The 18,693-nt window shown below is 39.0% G+C and overlaps 1 protein-coding gene and 1 long non-coding RNA gene across 6 annotated transcripts in view; one reads left to right on the plus strand and one right to left on the minus strand.

The window, feature by feature from the left end:
• The window catches only part of FNDC3A (fibronectin type III domain containing 3A), a 112,039-nt gene that overhangs the window by 25,460 nt on the left and 67,886 nt on the right, over positions 1-18,693 (minus strand). For all 5 annotated transcript variants that reach the window (XM_088159670.1, XM_014868822.2, XM_014868823.2 and 2 more), the window contains 7 exons: positions 16,030-16,302; positions 13,917-13,975; positions 8,230-8,387; positions 7,031-7,090; positions 2,886-3,024; positions 2,400-2,453; positions 1,678-1,802 (listed from right to left, as the gene is read on the minus strand). In XM_088159670.1, the coding sequence (XP_088015796.1) occupies positions 1,678-1,802; positions 2,400-2,453; positions 2,886-3,024; positions 7,031-7,090; positions 8,230-8,387; positions 13,917-13,975; positions 16,030-16,302 (868 nt within the window). The remainder of the gene's footprint in view (positions 1-1,677; positions 1,803-2,399; positions 2,454-2,885; positions 3,025-7,030; positions 7,091-8,229; positions 8,388-13,916; positions 13,976-16,029; positions 16,303-18,693) is intronic.
• Positions 1,392-18,692, plus strand: LOC148224801 (uncharacterized). The gene is made up of 3 exons (XR_015801465.1): positions 1,392-1,483; positions 5,106-5,228; positions 18,349-18,692. It is a non-coding gene; the product is annotated as an uncharacterized LOC148224801 (long non-coding RNA).

An 18,693-nucleotide genomic window follows, 5' to 3' on the forward strand; every position in this document is an offset into this window, starting at 1 on the left:
TTTCCAGTTTTCTTTAACCACTGTTTCATGTAGGTTAGAATTAAATTTAAAAATTAGTAACTCAGAGATAAAATATGTGTTCTTGTCAGTAAAATTACTTTAGACAAAGTTCTGTCTCCAGATGCCTAATGTTCTCAACATTCTTCATAAGGGATAAACAGGCACTCTACACTAATAAATATTATCTCAATAGACTTCTTAATTAAATAATATCATAAAGACAATAGAGCACATCTTCACAAGGCTATGAAATATTGATTTTAAAATCTATTCAATGTGATTAGTTTAAGAAGAGTACTTAACTGATCAGTGTCTTCAAAGCTTATACTGGAGGAATCTGTAATATGTGCAGCTATTCCTAGAGGGTACATTTACACTCAGATGTAAAAGGGGAACAGGAAGACAGCCCAAGCACTGGACCCTGCTTAACTGCCAGCTCCCTCCCTGTCTTTATTTTTAATAGTTCCAACTGAATCTCATCAAGACAAAGTCCAGGAGCAACTCAAGAGAATAATTAATTCCAGGAACATCATCCAGAAGGCAGTAATGTAATAAAGACTATTGGAGCATACCTAAAGTCATTCTAGTCCATTACTGTGTCCTCTGACAGTAGCACAAAGCAGGTGCTTAAGGAAAGACATAGGAACAGGCACTTTATGCAAAGCATTCCCTGAGTACTCTCGAAAGCCTCCCAACACATGCCTCAGATCTCCTGATCCAGCTGTATTTTTCACATACTTTGTTTGCAGAAGATTCTTTCTGCTCAGCATGAATTATGACCCTGGGTCTGGCTCCCTACTCTTTTACACTGTTCTTCATCACTGGCCAAGCAGGCACTTGCTTCAAGCACCTCCTTCTGCCAGATACAGGACACACAACACACATCCTCTATTTCATACTATAGAAGCATGACTTTGGTGACCTGCAGCACTATGTTCGTAATATTTGAATTAAGACAAAACAAACACAAAAAGAAAATTTATGCTGATGGTGAGGGAAACTCTATTTTTATTCCCCCCAGGACCTCAAATTCCAGTTACTAGTAGGTAATGTGTACACCAGGAGCCTGCTGTAGAGGAGATGAGCTCTGGTAGTGTGATTGTTAGCCAGGTGCACCTGCTTTGCCAGATGACAAAGAAGCACACTCAAGAACTAATGTACCCAGTGATGCAAGCATAACTTCACAAAACATTTTTTTTCCAAGTTGTTACTTATATTCTCTAGTGAAGTCACATGTAATTAATTCAAAAATTCAAAACAAAGTTTGGTGCTCTATAACATCTGAACAGTATTAGTTAAAAGCATGAACCATGTATCCTAAGCTTTTATAATAAGCTCTAGAACTTCCAAAGAATTCAATGATATGTTAATGTCATCTTCTGTTTATTTCTCAGGGTAACAGGACACTAACAGACATCTTAGATGAAGGAACAATATCCTGGCACACAAGCTACCTGCAAAAAGAATAATCCCATCACATACTGTGAGTTAACTAAGCAGTTGGACTAGATGATCACTGTAGGCCCCTTCCAACTGAAATATTGTATATTCTATATGACATTCCAGACCATTTGGACAAAAGACCTTTTTTCTTTAAACGTCACCATATGTTTTTCCTAAAGTAGCACACACATACATGCATATGCATTCCATATTTATGTATGTAATAGTATTTACCTCATTCCCATGTCATTTTTGGCTGCTAGCCTAAAGGTGTACCCCATTGCTGGTGATAGTTTAGTGATCCTGTACTGCTTCTGTTGACCGTAATAACACTGGCAAAACTCTCCATTTCCTTTTCCCTAAGAAGTAATAAGTTAATAATATTATTCATCTTATTACCTATGCATCCACCAATTTAAGTACAAACAAACATGAAGTAAAATCCTTTTTTGAAATTAAATATAGGTCAAGAATCTCCATATGGTGAGGCAATAGCATATGACACTTTGGATTAAATTTGCAGCTTTTTTCCTTCCTCTCCATTTCCCAGTTCATTTGGGCTGAAAGAATAAAAGCCATGAAGATCCTGCAGCTCTGCCGTCTCTAGGTAGAGACTGCAAGATCATTGCAGGGCCATAGCTGATCCACCCACTTATTTAAAAAGACAGGCTGTTACAGGAAAATGACCCTCTGTGCCAGCTCTTGAACACAGTACTGGACTACAAGTGAAAAAGCCATTATGAAGAGTGGCAGAATCATGCAATTAAGATCCTTTTATTTTATATCCCCTGAGGAAAAAAACGAAACAATAACTGTATTTTAATAATTGCTTCAGGAATTACGTATTTGTCACATGCTTCTAAGTAAAAATCCTAGTTTTCACACAACTTAACATGCACAGTCACATACAGCTACTTAAAAAATAGAGGACTAAAAATGTGATAGAACTTGCTTACTTCATCCCATTCTAAAAGGTAACTGTGGATTTTGGAACCATTATCACAAGATGCCTGTAACAGGAAAACAAGAAAATTAGAATTCTACCTGGATACAAGACCACTTAAAAAATGCATGTATGGGCCAAACCATGAGAAGACCAGTGGAAGACAAATAATGCTCCCCTTATATGATTGTTTCAGCTGCCATACAAGGAATGCTTGTTTCATGTTTATGTTTCTTTTCTAATTTAGTTCTTGAAATGCACTGGGTACTGAACTCAGTAATTTTACCTTGAAAGATTCCTTGCTTTTCTGTTAATCCTTCTCTTTTTACTCAAGCCCACATTTAACCCAGTAAATCTATTTCCAATCAGGGAAGCATGACTGAAATGAGCAGGTTTGACAAAAATTTTCAGTTTCAATGAACTGGTATTTTACTGATAAATCCACAACAATTCTGAAGAATTTAAAATATTTGTTTTAAAGCTGTGAAGCAATCCTTACCTTCCACTGAAGAGTAAGAGAATTTTTGGTCCGATTAGTTATCCTGGGCAGATTTGGAGCATCAGGTTCACAGCTCGCTGTGGTAAAACTCTCTGCTTCCGAAGGGCTCCCTTTTACACAGTTGCATTCTACTTGGACTCTAAAGTGGAAGAGAGTCAATAACATTTTGCTTCAAAAATCTGTATACTTTCCAAAGAAAACTGAGCACTTGGAATTAAGTTGCTGCCTTGCTGCTTCATTATTAAAATATTACTGTTATAAATAAATAACTGGGGGAAACATCTCGGTCAATAGAAGCAATAAGAAAGAAAAGAGTCCTTTACTTCAGATATCCTCATTATCATCAGTCGGCTTTAGTCTCACAATTATATTTAAAATACGTCTGTTATTAGCTGTACTTTGGTTGGAAAATAATGGTAGCATTTTACAGGTTCATTATCTGTTGTAGAGACATAAACTTATATTACGAATAATTCTTCTGCAAGTGCTTTCGTCAGAAGAGCATAACGAAGCTGTTGATGTATTTTCAAAGTATCCTCTGCACTCAAATGAGTGTCCTGCTGTGTGTTCACCTTGTCCTTTCCTTTAGTAAGGCTATGAGTTAGTTCTCCACGTACTTCAAAAGAGTGAATTCCGCTTCTGTCTCACACAGAAATGGATTTTTTTTCAAAAGGCTTGTCTCCAAAAGGAAACAAATGATAATCATCTGACCTCTCCCTGCCCCTTAGCTGTGCAGCTATGCCTTGCCTCGTCTATGGGTCAATGGCACATTACGTTCTTCTGATTCATACATTCTTTCGAAAAAAAACCCCAAACCAAAACTCTACAAAAAACCCTTTCCTCTGATCACCAATATAAGATTTGGGTTGCCAGCTTAAGAAGATACAAAAATCCTGATATATTTTTGATGCATGAACAGCAAATCACAGGAAATTTGGCTTTACAGATTTCACAAACAGAGAGAAGACATTCAAACAGTGACTAAAGTTGAACACAAAATTGTTTGTGCTTGCATACAGTTGCAAATATTAATTTGTAAGTAATATGTCAGTTATCGTGGTGGTTGAGTCGTTCCAGTTTTTGTTGATTTTGCAGAGTGTTCATACTGGCAGAATTCTGTTTAGGAAGAGCTTGGATGGCCAAGCCACTGATTCCCATGTATTGCCTACATCCACCAGAATTAAGCAAGAAAAAATATGAATGTAGCATGATAGAAGAGGCCTTAGACAGAAAATAAAAATTCTAAGCACTGACCCTTATGCTCCATAGATTTTCGACTTCAACCTTGTTGGGTAAAATAAATCAATGCTATTAAAAATAGGAACAAAATCACAGGTAAACACTTCCATATGAAAGAGCTTAGAGCCAACTTACCATTCATTCTTCTCCTGACCTTGTGCTTCAGGCAATACAGGGGCTCAAATTAAATGAGGGCTGTGATAAGAATAGACCAACCCTCTTTTGCTATCAGTTTGACAACCAGGACAATACTCTGGAAAACAGCTCTGGGAGATGTAGATCCCTTCACACCAAGGACTGGGAACCTAGCTCTCTCTCCCACTTGAGCAAATATCAAAAAGGCTATTGTAAAAGGCAAATCCTATCCCAAACCTGATGTGGAAGGAAGCAGAACATTGTTAACATGGACCCATACTCTGACACGCTTCTGTTCCCTGTGCTTCCTACCAGCTGCCTCTAAATTGCTTCCCTTGGTCAGTACACAGGGATCTTGAGGTTCTCCACACAGTCAAGAGAGGCAGACCATTTAGTTGTGTCTAAGAAGGTACTTTACACTTGCCATTACCTCCTGAAAAGGCACTTCTTTTAAGGAGGTCTTCATTTCTGCTTTCACAATATTATTTATTTGTAAACTGCTGTATTCACACTATTTTTTTAAACCAAGAATCACAAGTAGTTTGGGTTGGAAGAGACCTTTAAAGGTCAGCTTGTCCAAACTCCCCTACAATAAACAGAAACATCTTTAACTAGATCAGACTGCTTAGAGCCCTGCCCAACCTCTCCCTGAATGGTTTCCAGGGATGGGCCATCCACCATCTCTCTGAGCAAGCTGTTCCAGTGTTTCCCTCAGTGACCACCCTCTGTGCAAAAAATTTCTTCCGCATATCTAGTCTAAATCTACCTTCTTTTAGCTTGAAACCATTATCTCTTGTCCTGTCACAACAGGCCCTACTAAAAAGTCTGTCTCCCTCTTTCTTACAGGCCCCCTTTAAGTACTGAGTTTTCTCCAGGCTGAACAACTTTTGTGGCCCTCCTCTAGAGCTACTCCAACAGGTCACCATCCTTCTTATGATGGGGATCCCAGAGCTGGACACAGCACTCCAGGTGAGGTCTCACCAGAGCAGAGCAGAAGGGCAGAACCACCTCTCTTACTGTGCTGGCCATGCTGCTTTTGATGATGCCCAGGACACAGTTGGCTTTTTGGGCTGCAATTGCACATTGTCAGGTCATGCCCAGCACTCCATCCACCAGCACCACCACATCCTTCTTGGCAGGGCTGCTCTCAATTCCTTCATCCTGCAGCCTGTGTTGGTACCAGGGCTGCCTCTGTCCAAGGGCAGCACCTTGCACTTGGCCTTGTTGAACCTCATGAAGTTCCCATGGCCTCACTGCTCAAGCTTGTCCAGGTCCCCCTGGATGGCATCCCTTTCTTCAGCTGTGTCAACTGCACCATCTGGTGGTTGACACTGCAACTGCTTGGTGTTTTCTGCTGGAAGCTCACTCGATCCCAGTGTCTATGCCACTGATGAAGGTATTTGACAGTAGTGGTCCAAGACAGGCCCCTGTGGGACACCACTCGTCACTAATCTCCATCTGGACACTGGGCCATTGACCACTATTCTGTGAATGTGACCATCCAACCAGTTCCTCACCCACCAAGAATGATACTGTGCGGGACTATCTCAAAGGTCTTACAGAAGTCCCACACAGCTAACATCTGCAGTCTCCTTGTCTACTGATACAAGTCACTTGATCATAGGCCACTTGGCTCTTCAGGCAGGACTTGTCCTTGGTGAAGTTGTGCTGGCTGTCCCGAATTATCTCCTTGTCCTTCATGTGCCTTAGCATGGCTTTTAGAAGAATCTGTTCCATGATCTTCCCAAGCACAGAAGTGAAGCTGACAGGTTGGTAGTTTCTAAAGCCTTCATTCCTACACTTTAAAAAAATGGTGCAGTGTTTTCCTTTTTCCAGTCACACAGGACTTCACTTGGTTGCCATGACTTTTCAAATATGATGTGGAGAGTGGTTTGGCAACTTCATTAGCTAATTCCCTCAGGACTCTGGGATGAATCTCATCACATACAGACTTATGTACAGGTTCCTCATGTGGTCTCAAACCTGCTCTTCTTTCACTGTGGGAGGGTCTTTCCTCCCTCAGTCCCTGTCCTGCTGTCCCATTCACTGGAGACGTGTGAGAAGAGAGGTTGCCAGTGAAGGCTAAGGCAAAAAGGTTGTTGAGTACCTCAGCCTCTTCCTCATCCATAGTTACCAGTTTGCCAGTTGTGTTAGTCTGGGAGGATATGTTTTCTCTGACTTTTGTTTCTGGCTGACATAGCTATAGAAGGCCTTAATCTTGCTAAGTTCAGCTCCAGATGAACCTCCAATATTTAAAAAAAGAGGGAAGAACAACCTAACCACATCTTCCCAATCCCATGCTATTTCTTCTGACCTATTGCAGTAGTCAATTCTGCTAGAAGGGTAGAATTATACTGAGCTGGGAGCACATTTTGTCATGCTAATGGGGTCAGGTTCACTGATCTACTGGAGCAAAGCAAAAGAAGCATGATATGACTTCAGCTGGCCAAGCAGGGAGCATTTCCAGTGCACTGTATTTTCCTCTGCTGCTTGTGGAAAATTGAAAAGCAGCATCTGTGCCTTGCTCCAAGGACAGAAAAAGGTGACTGTGCTGGCAGAAAGGAAAGAGCATGAATGTAGGATGAATGTGCATCCATCTTGTATTATGTTGTCCAAAATGGACTGAGTGGTCAGCCAAGTCAAAAATGCTGATTGTGACTCAAAAGAGGGTGAGAAGCGGCTGAGACCATTTCTGAAGACCTAGGCAATTACACAATGAAACTTTTAAAACATTTCCACTGAATTTAATGAAGAGAAAGTGAGATACTCACTTTGCATGGTAATCAGTTGCTGGCCTGAGATCATTTACAGTAACTTTATTTTCTTCTCCACTGGAAAGAGATAAAAGTTTGTTTTAAAGACTGTTTCAGAATTCCATATGTTTATAAAAAAGACATGTATCATCTAACTCAACACACCTTCTATGAAAAGTATTTGCAGAGAGTTTTTCTTTTGCTAAATACAGCAATGTGTAAGTGGATTTATATCTGAATTTTAGAGGCTTCTTGTGTTATTGCTGTTCTTTTGCCCTGGTGGTTTCAGGGCACTTTTTTTTTGCTGCTTTCTAAAGAGTAGCAATTATTTTCTTTACTTAAGAAAGCTGCATTTGTTGGCCAAAAAAAGCACTGAAGTACTGGAGCCTACAGCAGCTCAATCCAGCCTTGCAAAAAAAAAAATTATCCAGAACTGTACCTGACTGCACATACGTACTTGTTAGAGCCTAGGAAACAGAAAAGGCACCAAAATAACATCTATTAGTCTGCTTTTGCTGACATGAGCTTATCCTAGCAAAGGTCATTTCTCTGCCTCTAGTTTCTTGGATAGGGATACACAACTTGTAAGATGGAAGATGACTAAGATAAACTAGCTAGATACAAAGGTTTGTAACTTTTAGAGAACTCTATATCCTTAATTCTATATTTTACTGTCATATTTCTCCAAATTGCAAAAAAATGACTGAAAACCATTGTATTAGGAATTAAACAATTGAAGAGTTTTGTTTGCTTTGCTCCTGCTATGAGTTGTGTTCTGTGTGAATTTGCTTATTTTTTTTCACATCACAAGAATGTCTCTTATCAAGATCAATTTTAGTGAAGGGAGAGATAACCTTAGTAGGAGGAGGAGCATGTGCTGACATAAAAAGTAATAAATCCAATTTATTTTTCTCACTACTTGTATGTCGCACTTTTAAGAGCTCACAGTGTCTAGTGCAGCTGGTTGAAATACAGCAAAAGTGGTATTAAAATATGCCTCCAACATGTAACAACAAAATTTTTACATTCCAGTTGATGGCAGAGACTTCAGTAATAAAATGAAAATAATTCTAGTGAAAAAGGTAGCTAATTTCAAAACAGAAATTACACAGAACTGCTAATTATTTAACTTTCTGGACAACAAGCAGATTTTTAATGAGGTTTTAAGCCACATATTTCAATGCACCAGTGACTAAATAAAAATAGCCAACACCTACATGTACACAGTTTTGTACTTTCCATCTTTTCCAGTACTTGAAATCATCACTTCGTAAGTATAAACCTCTGGTATGTCATTCTTGTCTGTGTCTTCTCTGGTATCACTGGATGGAGGGGACCACATCAGCAGTGCCGTTCTTGCCTGAATATCCGATACCTGTATAGAAACACAGTTTTGAGATCTCTGCCATTTAAATGTTGTTGTATATAAATGTTACTTTGCCACAAAGGATCAAAGAAAAGAAAGGAAAATCATATAGCATTAGAAAATCAGAGTATTTATACCGATATGCTAGCTACTAACTAGTTTTTACAGATGAAATCTGGTTGGAAATGCAAGGAATGCCATGAGAAAAATGCAATGCCGGGCAGGGGCTGAGGGCAGAGACACCTCTTGGTACCGAACGCCACCCAGTGGGCTGCTGAAACACGGACCAGAGCGTTGGCCAGGCACAGGGATGGCAAAGCACATCCTGGGACATCAAGCACTTCATTAAACCAGGCTGTTGGCACCTTTTTCTTGGAAGCTGCTGGTATTATGACTTTTTTAACACCTTCTTGTTTCTTATGAAATATAAAGAGATGAAGGCATGTTCACAAGGCCCACGTACATACACGTGGAGACAATATCCTGAAGAATTTCTGTGGTGGTGTTTGCCTGAGCACCCCATCCATTGCAAAAAGGCCTGGATAAGAACAGTTGGTGTGGTAGAAATAGGAGTATAACCAGTGTAGGTGACCTCCAACTATCCCACAAGAGGCCTCAGCAGACTAATCATGCTAAAGGCAGTGACTCTCGGAGCGGTTAAATGGAAACAGAGACTCCTGAAACACAGAAATCATCAGCTTTAGAAGTGTAGAGATAGCATGAAAATTTGTAATGAGGGGCAGGTAAGAGATTCTGGAGTGGAACAGAGCAATGATCAAAACTTGGCCTGACAGGTTTGAGAAATTGCCCTGCCAACCACTGCTGCCTCCATCCAGGCCTGACAGACGCTTTGAGTAGCCGCATCCCAGGTGGTGCAACAGCATTTTGGGGCACAGCAGGCATGGATTTGCAGCTCAGGTGAGTGCACGTGACCTGGTGGAGAGCTTTCTCAACGGCCTGTGAATTAGCAGTTTGTAGGGAACAACAGATTCTAGGGAACAATGCAGTCACACACACAAAGCTACTGAAGCAGCCATGTCTTCAAAGGAGATGTGTGACTAGAGGCAACCACACTCCCAAAAGAGTGGGTGCTGCCTGAGACCCGTGTGTGCTGCAAGGGGCTGAGAATGCTCGTGTTTTTGGAGATGAGTGCACAGGTACATGCAGATTACAGATTTTTAGGATCTGTTATAGAAGAATGCCTGGAAATTTGTGGCTGTTTGTAAGAATTGCACATCTGCTATTGTGATTTATATGTTGCACCCACCTACTGTTTCCTATCATTTATAAGTGAACTCAAAGCACATTTCATTATATGAAATGACTAGTTTTACAATATAACTGTAGTGTATGTCTATTTTGGGATAATTGCTTTTGAAAATCTATTACCAGAGTATCAGAATCAAAAAACTATCTTCACAACTGGTGCTCTCAAATTGCTATAATCTACTGAACTAAAAAACTGAATAGGTCAGCTTCAAGAATGAAGCAGAAAGGACATGACTTATTGATAGCAAACAGGAAGAAAAATAACACTATGTGAGCCTCAATGTCTTGGAAATAATGTCACAAAGCCATTATGCACTAACAGGACTGTACATCATATCCTAAAAGGAATCGAATGTTGGTAGGACTAAACACTGAAGTTTCTCTTTAAAATCTGGTAAGAAAAATTCCACTACTATCTTGATACAATCACAAACTAGACTAACACTATCTATAACCACTGCTGTAAAATTCTCGCTTTTCTGAAAGTCTCTGGTGTTTTGGGAAGCATCTGATAGATTTCCCTCTTGGACAGTCCACCTCACCCTCCTGAGTTACAGCAAGTGTCAGGAGATCCTGAGGGAAAGAAATGCAGGTTCCCCAAAGACCTACTGTACTTCAGAACTAGTACATCCACTTTTAGATGATCTGTTCCTAGGTTTAGTTACTTTACAGTTGAATTTATTTCCCTAGTGTCCAGGCAGTGTCCCTCTTACTACTAAGCTAAGCTAAGCCTACTACTCCTAGCCACCATGGAGTTGAACATTAGACCCTCCCTTCCTTTTGCAGTTGTTTCTCATGTATTTGAAGACTGTTAGCATTTCAGTTTCCCCTCACCTATAAAATCTGGTAATTCTCACTGTTCTCCTTATCTCCTACTGATTAATTTTCTTTAGTGCTTTGCCCAGAACACCCCATCTAACATTTTGCTAACACCAAACTGCCACCTGACAGATTGCATTTCCTTCATATATAGGATATTAAAAAAAACCAAACTCTGTGACATAAGGAAAAATAAATATTTTTGAAGAGCCAAGGTTTAAGATCAAAAAATCTTATAATAGCACTTTTATTATGTGCTCTGAGACACTTGTGAGTGTTTTTTTCAAAACACTTGGCATTACTTATTACTTTGTATGCTTATGCAAGCAGCTGCAATTGATTCTGGTGGCAACTCTGAGCACTATGTGCTTCTGCAAAGCAGAGTATAATATTTGGGTCAGGCTCTAGCACTGTGGAAACAAGAGGTGGGCATGTCTTCATAAGCAATCCAGCTTGCCATAGTCAATCTCCTCGTTAAACATGTTACACATGCCCATTTGGTTCAAACAAAAGTGTAGTTTTCGGGTGTGCAATCTGGATTGCATTCACAGTAACCCAAGACACTTAACTGTAAGTGAAGTGCATCACATGCCAGGAAGTGCATCACATGCCAGAAGTCCACAAACATACACAGAACCAGAAAGTAAGATGTTCTCCAAAGGGATTTACATGCTATATAACTAACCCTCAAGTTCTGAGCTCTTATTGCCTCTTATTAAATACTCAGCATTCTGCACCATTCTTCATTTGGCTTTTGACTTTTCAGGTCTTCTTTTCTGCTTGCTTTGTTCTTTGGTTAACAGACATGACAGCTGGTGAAGACTTTGCTCAAACACCAAGGTGCTATCTGAGAACCACTCCAATTTACATCTTGGTATAAATAGTTCAAGACTCCTAAGTAGAAGGGTCATCTGGTGTCAGTATCATGTTATCAACTTGACTTAACACTGGAAATCAGAATCCAAGAGGAATTTGGAGGTAGCAAAACTGATGCATCCCATGCTGCACAGGACTGAAAGGTATTTGTGAATGAAAGAACATGACACAGACCACCACCTGACTTAGGCGTGCATGCCTTGGACCTGGGCATTGAGACATGGGACAGCCCAGGAGAGGTCATAACCTTCAGCAATACTCCAGGCTTTCTGGAGTAGGATATGGTACAACGGACAATGTACTGGACAGCACCCTGTATGATCAAAACCTGCAGGAATATTTCTGATGAGAACCACAAAGAGAAGGTGTGAAAAGAAAAAGTCCTGGTTCATTGGAGGGAAAGTGAATAAAATATTTCCTTGATCAAACTGTGGGAGGGTGGCTCAGGATCCTGCAAGGCCCAAGTAGGCAACACAGACTCCTATCACATCACACCCCACTCCTCTAAGCTGCAACATCAGCTAGACTGCCACCGCCTCACAGCCCTGACAGTCCCTTGCCTTCATAAAGCATAAGCCTCTCCAAGTGCTGGAAGTCTGGCTTTTTGCCTTGTGTAGACTCTGTACCAGTAGCAGACTACCACTGCCTGTGCCTGTGATGCCTTCTGAGGCCTGCAGAGATAATTTGCTGCACATGGCTACATGCAATGATGTTCAAGCAAGAACAGGGTGTGAAGAGGAACTAGGGTGGTTGTCCAAAAGGCATGGATGGGTGAATGTTGAGGGCAGAACGAAGTGAAAGTAAACACGATAGTACTGGCACTGCATTGCTTTTCCCTATGGCATTAGCAACACAGCACAAGACCCCACCTGTTGATCCATTCTTCTAACAGTCTCCTTCAGAGAGAGTACAGAGCTCCCCTTGGCAATGCAGCCATTGCTAACACCCCAATTTCAGACAGCTCCCACCTAAATGCTGCTCAGCCACCAATGACACAGGGGCACTGAAGACATGTCAACCCATCCTGATGCTTGGACACAGCAGGACACCAAGTGTTCAGGACTTCCTCTATACAATCCCTGCTCAGTGCTTGCAGAACCACAGAATCACAGAATGACTGAACTTGGAAGGGACCCCTGGAAGTCATCTGGTCCAACTCCCTTCTTTAAGCAGGGCCATGTAAAGCCAGCTGCCTGGAACTATGTCCAGAAAGCTTTTCAGTATCTCCAAAGAGGGAGTCTCCACAAACTCTCTGGCCAAGTTGTGTCAGAGTTGGCATCCTCACAGTACAAAAGTGTTTCCTGATGTTCAGTGGGAACCTCTTCTGTTTCAGTTTAGGCCCACTGCTTCTGGTTCTGATGCTGGGCACACTGAAAAGAGCCTGGCTCCATCCTCTATGCACTTGCCTTGCAGATATCTATATACATTGATAAGATCCCCTCTGAGCCTTCACTTCTCCAGGCTAAACAGCCCCAGCTCTCTTGGCCTCTCCTCATCAGGCTGTAAAGAAAGATATGAAAGAAGAATCAAGACTAGGGCACTAAACTGGGGCAAGGTTGCCTGGAAAGTGAAGGGAAGAAGGTATGTAGCTGAGGATTGGAGGAAGTAGCTGACTGACTGGACAAACCCATGGCAAGCTCTTCCTGGAGTTTCAGTTGTATGGACTACACTACAATGGGGAACAGAGACTGTTTTTACTCAGGCACGATGGTGGAGTCAGGATTGTGGTGAAGATTTTTGGAAAAGATGTGCTAATCTTCACAGAAAAGTTGGGACCATGAAAGGTCCAGGCAATGAAAGAAAAAAACACTGGCCTGCTCTAAAATGCAAAAAACTACTGAATTTGGCAACACTGCTTTAAAGACTATCTACACAAAAACATGCATTAGTTTTACAAACTGAAAACACACTGGCAATTTTTTGGTAAATTTTCAAGCAAGTAGGTCAGAAATCCACTGCTGACAGTCACCTTCTGTGGTGAATTTTACATCTCTCTTCCCTGAAGCTGCCAAAAACTCTTAAAAGAGTTTAAAAGAAAAGGTTTAAAAGAGAAATAGGTCATATTTTTTCTCTACTTTGTAAATAAGGTTTTACAAAACCTCATTTTTGGTGATGTTTCCAAAACCTTGCCAGGTATCTCTCATGCCTAGAGATATGTGGTGTGTAAAATTGCTTCCTGAACAGTTAAGACTTAACAAAGTTGCAGGAAATTGAGAACAGATTCTGCAGTATAATGTTATGTTAAGCATCATATTCCATTAAGCAGCATCATTATACTACTGGCAATGTAACAATCTCTCTCTGTGTTTTTTAAATAATTCTGTTAATACTGAGATTCACAGAAGAGCCAGGAAGAATTCTGCAGAGTAAGTATCAAGACAATTTTTGTTTCATAGATGTTAATACACTAAAAATTGCTTTGGTTGTTTACAGTACAGTGACAGGAAGTTACGTGAATTTGCTTTAGTATGGAAAATTAAAGACCCTTTAAACTTAAGAGAAAGAAAAGGAAGTGTGACTGTGCAAAATAGCAACAGATATATTCTGATTTTATGGAAAGCTTTTTTTACTTACCACTGGCTTAGCTATATTAGAAAGAAGTGCTTCCAGTGCTTTTGTTTCTTCATCCTTTTCTTAAAAAACAAAATCAAAGCAGAAGAGAAGTATCCATGAATACTGTGCAGCAACTTTACAGTGAAAAAGCTCTTCAAATTCAACAATTGCACACGGAAGAAAGCATTTATAAAGTAGAACATCTTGCTAACTTGCATTCATCCAGGACAACATAAAACCAAAAAAGCTTTTGAAGAAGTTATTAATATAAAACTATTTCTAAAGCTCTTCTATGCTTTATGGAATACAGAAAGCCTAGTTATCATTTATTAATGTATAACTTTAAACCAACTGCTGTTCTGGAGAACTTAAGATCTTGGATATTTCCCACAGATTTCTCTTTGGATGTAGATGCAGATAAGTTACACTAGTTTAACTATGTTATTGTACCATCAGCTGGAAGCCTACTGGTAACACTGTGAGCCTTCCTCAATTGCAAGGGAAACAATCTAAGGTGCTTTGTATCAGCTGAAGGAAGGTATAACTGAGCTTTAGAAAGGATTTATAGCTTACTGAAAGCATTTTATCTACTTTTCTCACATAGTATTTAAATTTTATTATCTCAATAGTGTAAATAAACAGGCTACTCAATTTTGAAGGTGTGGCCACGCATTTTTAATTAATTTAACCTGCCTTAACCTAAACATAAAAGAAAAACAAAGCCAAAACCAAAACCAAAATTCTTTAAAAAAACATTGATCAAATCCATTTACAAGATTTGTAAATAGATCTCTTTGTTTCTAAGATGGTTTATGCTGTTGAAATAAATCAAATGCTTTTCTGACTTGTATGACAACTCTAAGTCACCACCTTCTGTTTGACAAGTCTAAGTCTCAGTACATAATCTTCTTCAATGTCTCCTGAAATAATTTTGAAAAGCAGACTTTCCCATTTTTCATATAAAATACTTCTAAGGAAACATCACCATGATTTTTGTAACATTGTAAACAACAGTACATTTCATCACTTGTGCCTTGTTAAAGTTACCTGACACATAAACAACAACAAACAGAATGTAAACTGAAGCTGAACAGAAAGTAAACTGCCACTCTGGAACTATGGTGACAAATACTCAAGTTTGGAGCAATAGTTCCCAACTTCTGATTTTAGGTTGCATCTCATATGTGACCTTTAGTAGAAAGCTTTCACAGGATATCATCTACACATGTTTTTAAACAACTCTCATAGGTTGAGATTTCCTGATTTTGATTAGATATACTTTCTTCACAATTCTTTTGGTTTGCAGCAATCGAACATACATCAGCACAAAATTATTATCTCAAAGCAAATTTCAGAGAATGGAGAGAAAAATCATGGTTTATTTCCCTTAGCATCACCAATTGCAGTTCCTTATTCTGAAAACACTACTCCTGGCTGATGACAAGTCTTTGACGTTATGTTCAAAATCTGAAGGACTATGGCAGAGACCTCAAAGTTGCAGAGGGACACATCATCAGATTTGACACTGACTGTATGACTGAGTGAATTCAGTCTATCTAGATCACAAGCTTTCCAGTAAAATAAAGATATTATTAATAAGCACACTCCCTATGGTAGTGCCCTAGAAAACAGGGACTAATGTGAAGACTAGCCTTTTTCTACAAGGGCCTTTCAACAGTGAGTGGGTAGGGATAGATCAATTTTATGTAACAGCAGTATCTCTTTTACAAAATATTCTTTATCAAATTGGATGTATGTTTTCTGATTCAGACACTTGATTCTTTCCATGTTTTCTACAATATCAAGCAGGCCATCAATATTCAGTGACTCCTTAAAACTCAAGCACTCCAAACAAAGCAGAGATTTTTCTTTAAACAGTGTCATGAAGAGTGACTCATAATATTTTCTCAAATTTGCATGGAGCCTTCCATACCAGTAGTTTTTGTTCTCTTAGGCCCACATTTCCATGTGATGAGCAGGCTGATCACCCTTAACTCTGCTATGTAAATCAGGGCACTGCTACTCAACTTCAAGACTGTCAAAGTATTCAATTTACAAATGTTATGTTCAGCCAGACACTGGACTTGCATCATATATTAACGTGTGTATATGTAGTATTTTTGATAACACCTACCTTCTATTTCTGTGTCTGTCTGAGAATTGCTTTTTCCTTTACCCAAAGACTTGCATTTGGTAGAACCTGTGCTTATCCCAGCTGCATCTTGCCCTTTTGTAAGTCCATTAGGCTCACTTGTAGGAGAAGGACATTTCTGAGGAGATGATGGAGGACTGTTTAACTTATCCTTCTGAGTGCCATGTCGATCTTTTAACTTTTTTTGTAACCTTTCATATGTTTTACTAGATCTTTCATCTCTAAAGTTGGATCTTCCATGAGCAGGCAGAGTATCTAAATGAAGGAATGAAAAACAAATCATTAAGAACAGAATCTAATTTTAAAAATCTACTTTAAAATGCTGTGTGAGTTAAATGTGCACCTGTTTGTAAAACTGTATCTCTACTCTTATTTCAAGACGGAGGTCTTGAGCAGATAAATGGACACAAACTAAATGGATATTAATAATATGTTAGGGAAGAGAGTGTAATCTTTCCCTCCCCCATATTTTCTCCATTTAAAAATTATTCTTGAAATGTTTCTATAATCTTCCTTGAGCTGTGAAGTACGAGATAAAGTCTATACAGAAAAAATGTGCTACTTTATTACTCTGCAGGAGGTTTGATCTAATGTCTAATAAAAAAATCCATTAAGTGTCGGAATGCAGCTAGAACTCTAATACTTTAATGATGCTTCAGCAGAAATCAACGGGGAAAACACCTATAAAAGCATAGAAACACAGAACCTATGATCTATGGGACAATGGAAAGACACTAAAACACTGAAGACAGTATGGCCTTGTAAGTGCACTACACCTGTACACAGCAACCCCAGACATTGCTGCAGTAGCACCAAAGTCTCATCTGTAAGTCAGAATCGGCTTTGGAAAAAAGTCAGTACCAGACTACTGACAGCATTAAACTGCAAACTGGTGAACTCTTCTGTCCAGTTCTAACATTTGTATTAATTTCCCTTTTATACTTAGAAACACTTCACTGACTCAAGATTTTGTATACCAAGTCTTTCCTCAGTGTAATCCTGCCTATGGTAAATGCTGAAAGCTTTAAAAAAAAAAAAAAATACATCCTTCAAAATCATCATACAATTTGCTCATTTTCAGGTAAGTTGGATCAGTCAGTCCAAAGAATACATTATTTGTTATTCCTTATGAAAATAAGCTAAAATAAGAACTTCCTTACAAGGATAAAAAAACCCAGAACTTCTCAGTTTCTGTGTTTTTTTTAAGTCAGCCTAATTCACAGAAAGACACAGAACTTCTAGATAAGCTGTGCCAATTTAGAAATGTGATTTTCACTACCTTTAGATTTCAGTGCTCCTGTCAGGGAACAACTGGGCTCTATGAGCATCTGGGCTTTTTTTATTTGTTTGTTTGGGTTTTTTTGGGTTGGTGTGGTTTTTTTTTTGGTTTTGTTTCTTTTGTTTTGTTTGTTTGTCTGAAGTAGGAGTCTAACTGTGGGTTTTGACTTTTGAAAACTACAGCCAAAGTCAGAGATCCAGAATTAAGAATTCTACTTTTTCAATTTTTTATCAGTTTAGCAAATTCTCACTGAATTCATATTTAAAGTGATATAACCTGGCAGCAGAAAGCTAAAAAAACATTATTCCATTAAGAAGCATAATTTATCTTTTATACGTTTAATTATCATACTCTAATTTCTTAATTTAGCAAACTAAAAGCAAACAACTGCCATCTACAAGAAATCACAAAATTAATAAAACTGCAAATAAGCACCCAAAGAGCATCTAGTAATGTACTGTTATCAATGTAGTGCAAAAAGAAATAAAGTACAACACAAGAATACAGAAACACTAAAAATTCCAGGAAGATCAAGACATTGGTATATTCTTATCTGACCACTTTGTTCATCCTGACTATTTAAGCTTAACAAATAGATGAAGGTCATTTTTAGATTATTTTAGTAGTATCACAGAATGTTAAGAAGTTGTGTTTAGCCTCCCTCTCCATAGCTTCTAGCTTTCTCTAAAAACAGCAACCTTGAATTGCTTTCTGAAAGTCTTTCAAGGCCGGCACCTGCCTTATCTAAAGAAAAGCAAGTCTACCAGAAATGTAAATATTAATCTAACAACCCAGCCCGAGTTAGAACACAAATACACTTTTCCAGCAAACCCTAGTAAAGGCAGATGTCAACAGCACTACCAAAGACAGCTTCAAAGACAGCTAAACTAAGTTTAGGTTAGTGGCATCTCATTACTCCAACTGGACTTCAAAGAGACATTCAATTAAATGCATATAGTTTTATGAAAAACGGACTGCTTTTTCCCTTAATACTAAGAATTCCTATTTCATGCTTCAAACAGGATGTTTCCAAGACATGAGATCTCAGAACAGTGCTCAGGCATGGATTTAAATGCCGAATCACTACAAAGACTTCCTGCATTGCTTTCCTGAGAAAAATCTGTAACTTATACATGTAAGAAGTAATCTCTATGTTTAGTGGATCACTGAACAGACAATCAAATAAATTAAAAGAACTTCTGGAATAATAAGCTTCAGACAAATCAAGGCTGAAAAAAATTTTTGCAACTGAATGACTCCCATTCAAGCTCTAAGTCTTGCTTGACAAAGCCCACACAACGTAACAGATACTGGAAATGAGCAGAACATTATTCCCTTTGACAAAACTTGCAATATTTGATGAGCTA

This window comes from Sturnus vulgaris, chromosome 2 (genome assembly GCF_052056855.1).
Source record: "Sturnus vulgaris isolate bStuVul1 chromosome 2, bStuVul1.hap1, whole genome shotgun sequence".
In the NCBI taxonomy this organism is placed as follows: domain Eukaryota; kingdom Metazoa; phylum Chordata; class Aves; order Passeriformes; family Sturnidae; genus Sturnus; species Sturnus vulgaris.